Source organism: Lottia gigantea, assembly GCF_000327385.1.
Source record: "Lottia gigantea unplaced genomic scaffold LOTGIsca_9, whole genome shotgun sequence".
Lineage (NCBI taxonomy): Eukaryota > Metazoa > Mollusca > Gastropoda > Lottiidae > Lottia > Lottia gigantea.
The window spans coordinates 2,337,345-2,338,298 of record NW_008710950.1 but is presented as its reverse complement, the minus strand read 5'-3'; the positions used below and the strand labels follow the sequence as shown (position 1 = coordinate 2,338,298).

General features: G+C 29.7%; 1 protein-coding gene across 1 annotated transcript in view; it reads right to left on the bottom strand.

The window, feature by feature from the left end:
* Nucleotides 1-954, bottom strand: part of LOTGIDRAFT_108863 (hypothetical protein) — a gene marked incomplete at both ends in the record, with an annotated part of 15,813 nt that overhangs the window by 2,019 nt on the left and 12,840 nt on the right. The window contains one exon of the mRNA XM_009068289.1: nucleotides 679-792. Coding sequence (XP_009066537.1) covers nucleotides 679-792 — 114 coding nt within the window. The remainder of the gene's footprint in view (nucleotides 1-678; nucleotides 793-954) is intronic.

Sequence of the window (954 nt, the reverse complement as noted above, 5' to 3'; positions counted from 1 at the left end):
TTATAGCATGGGGTTACATAGCAAGAATCAAAATCTACAACATTATGAATTAATAACTGGTTAAACATAATGTTATGTTATAGAAACATTCACCTTTAAAAAAATACAAAGACGCCACAAAATGACAGGAATTGAAACAAGTGTGTTTATAAGGAATTAAACAATAATGACATATCACAATAAGAATAATGTATAATATAACCGAATCTACAAAGTTATAAATGTAAACTGGATTAAATCTACTTAATATTTTCTGCCTTTCTCTTTCTAGGCGTTTTATAACATAAAACCCACCTTCGCAATTATTACCAGAGTAACCAAACTGACAGAAACATTGATAAGATAATCCATTGTTGGTAACCACACAAATGCCATTATTTAAACACTGTCCACTAGAACATGGATCGGACGCTGTAAGTATACATTGATGCCAGTTGAATTTAGTTGATTCCGAAGATACCAGATAATTTTCGAGATTTGATAAAGCTACAATCGTCTATCCAGCTTTCCAGATACATAAGAATAGAGTATTACTCGGTTGACAAAAAACATTATTTTGACTAAGACTGTGTAAATATGGGTTAGCTAATAGAAGAAAACAAATTTAATTAATGAAGTTTGAAATTGCATCGTAGACAATTTAGGAATATGATGTTTTGTAAAATGTAAAAACATTACCAATTGTTTGACATGTAGTACCAGAGAATCCAGCTTGACAGGTACACAAGAATGATGTACCACTCGGTTGACAAAAACCATTATTTTGACAAGGATTTGGTAAACATGGATTGACTAAAAAAAAGAAAAAAAGTTGTGTGGAATTCATTGTAGACAATTTAGGAATATGATTAATACACTATTTTAAGAAAATTTTGTAATAAGGGTTATATATTTTGTCTTCAATTAAGAATTGAATGTAGATTTTTTTGCGTTCATTGGTTGATAAACGCAGAA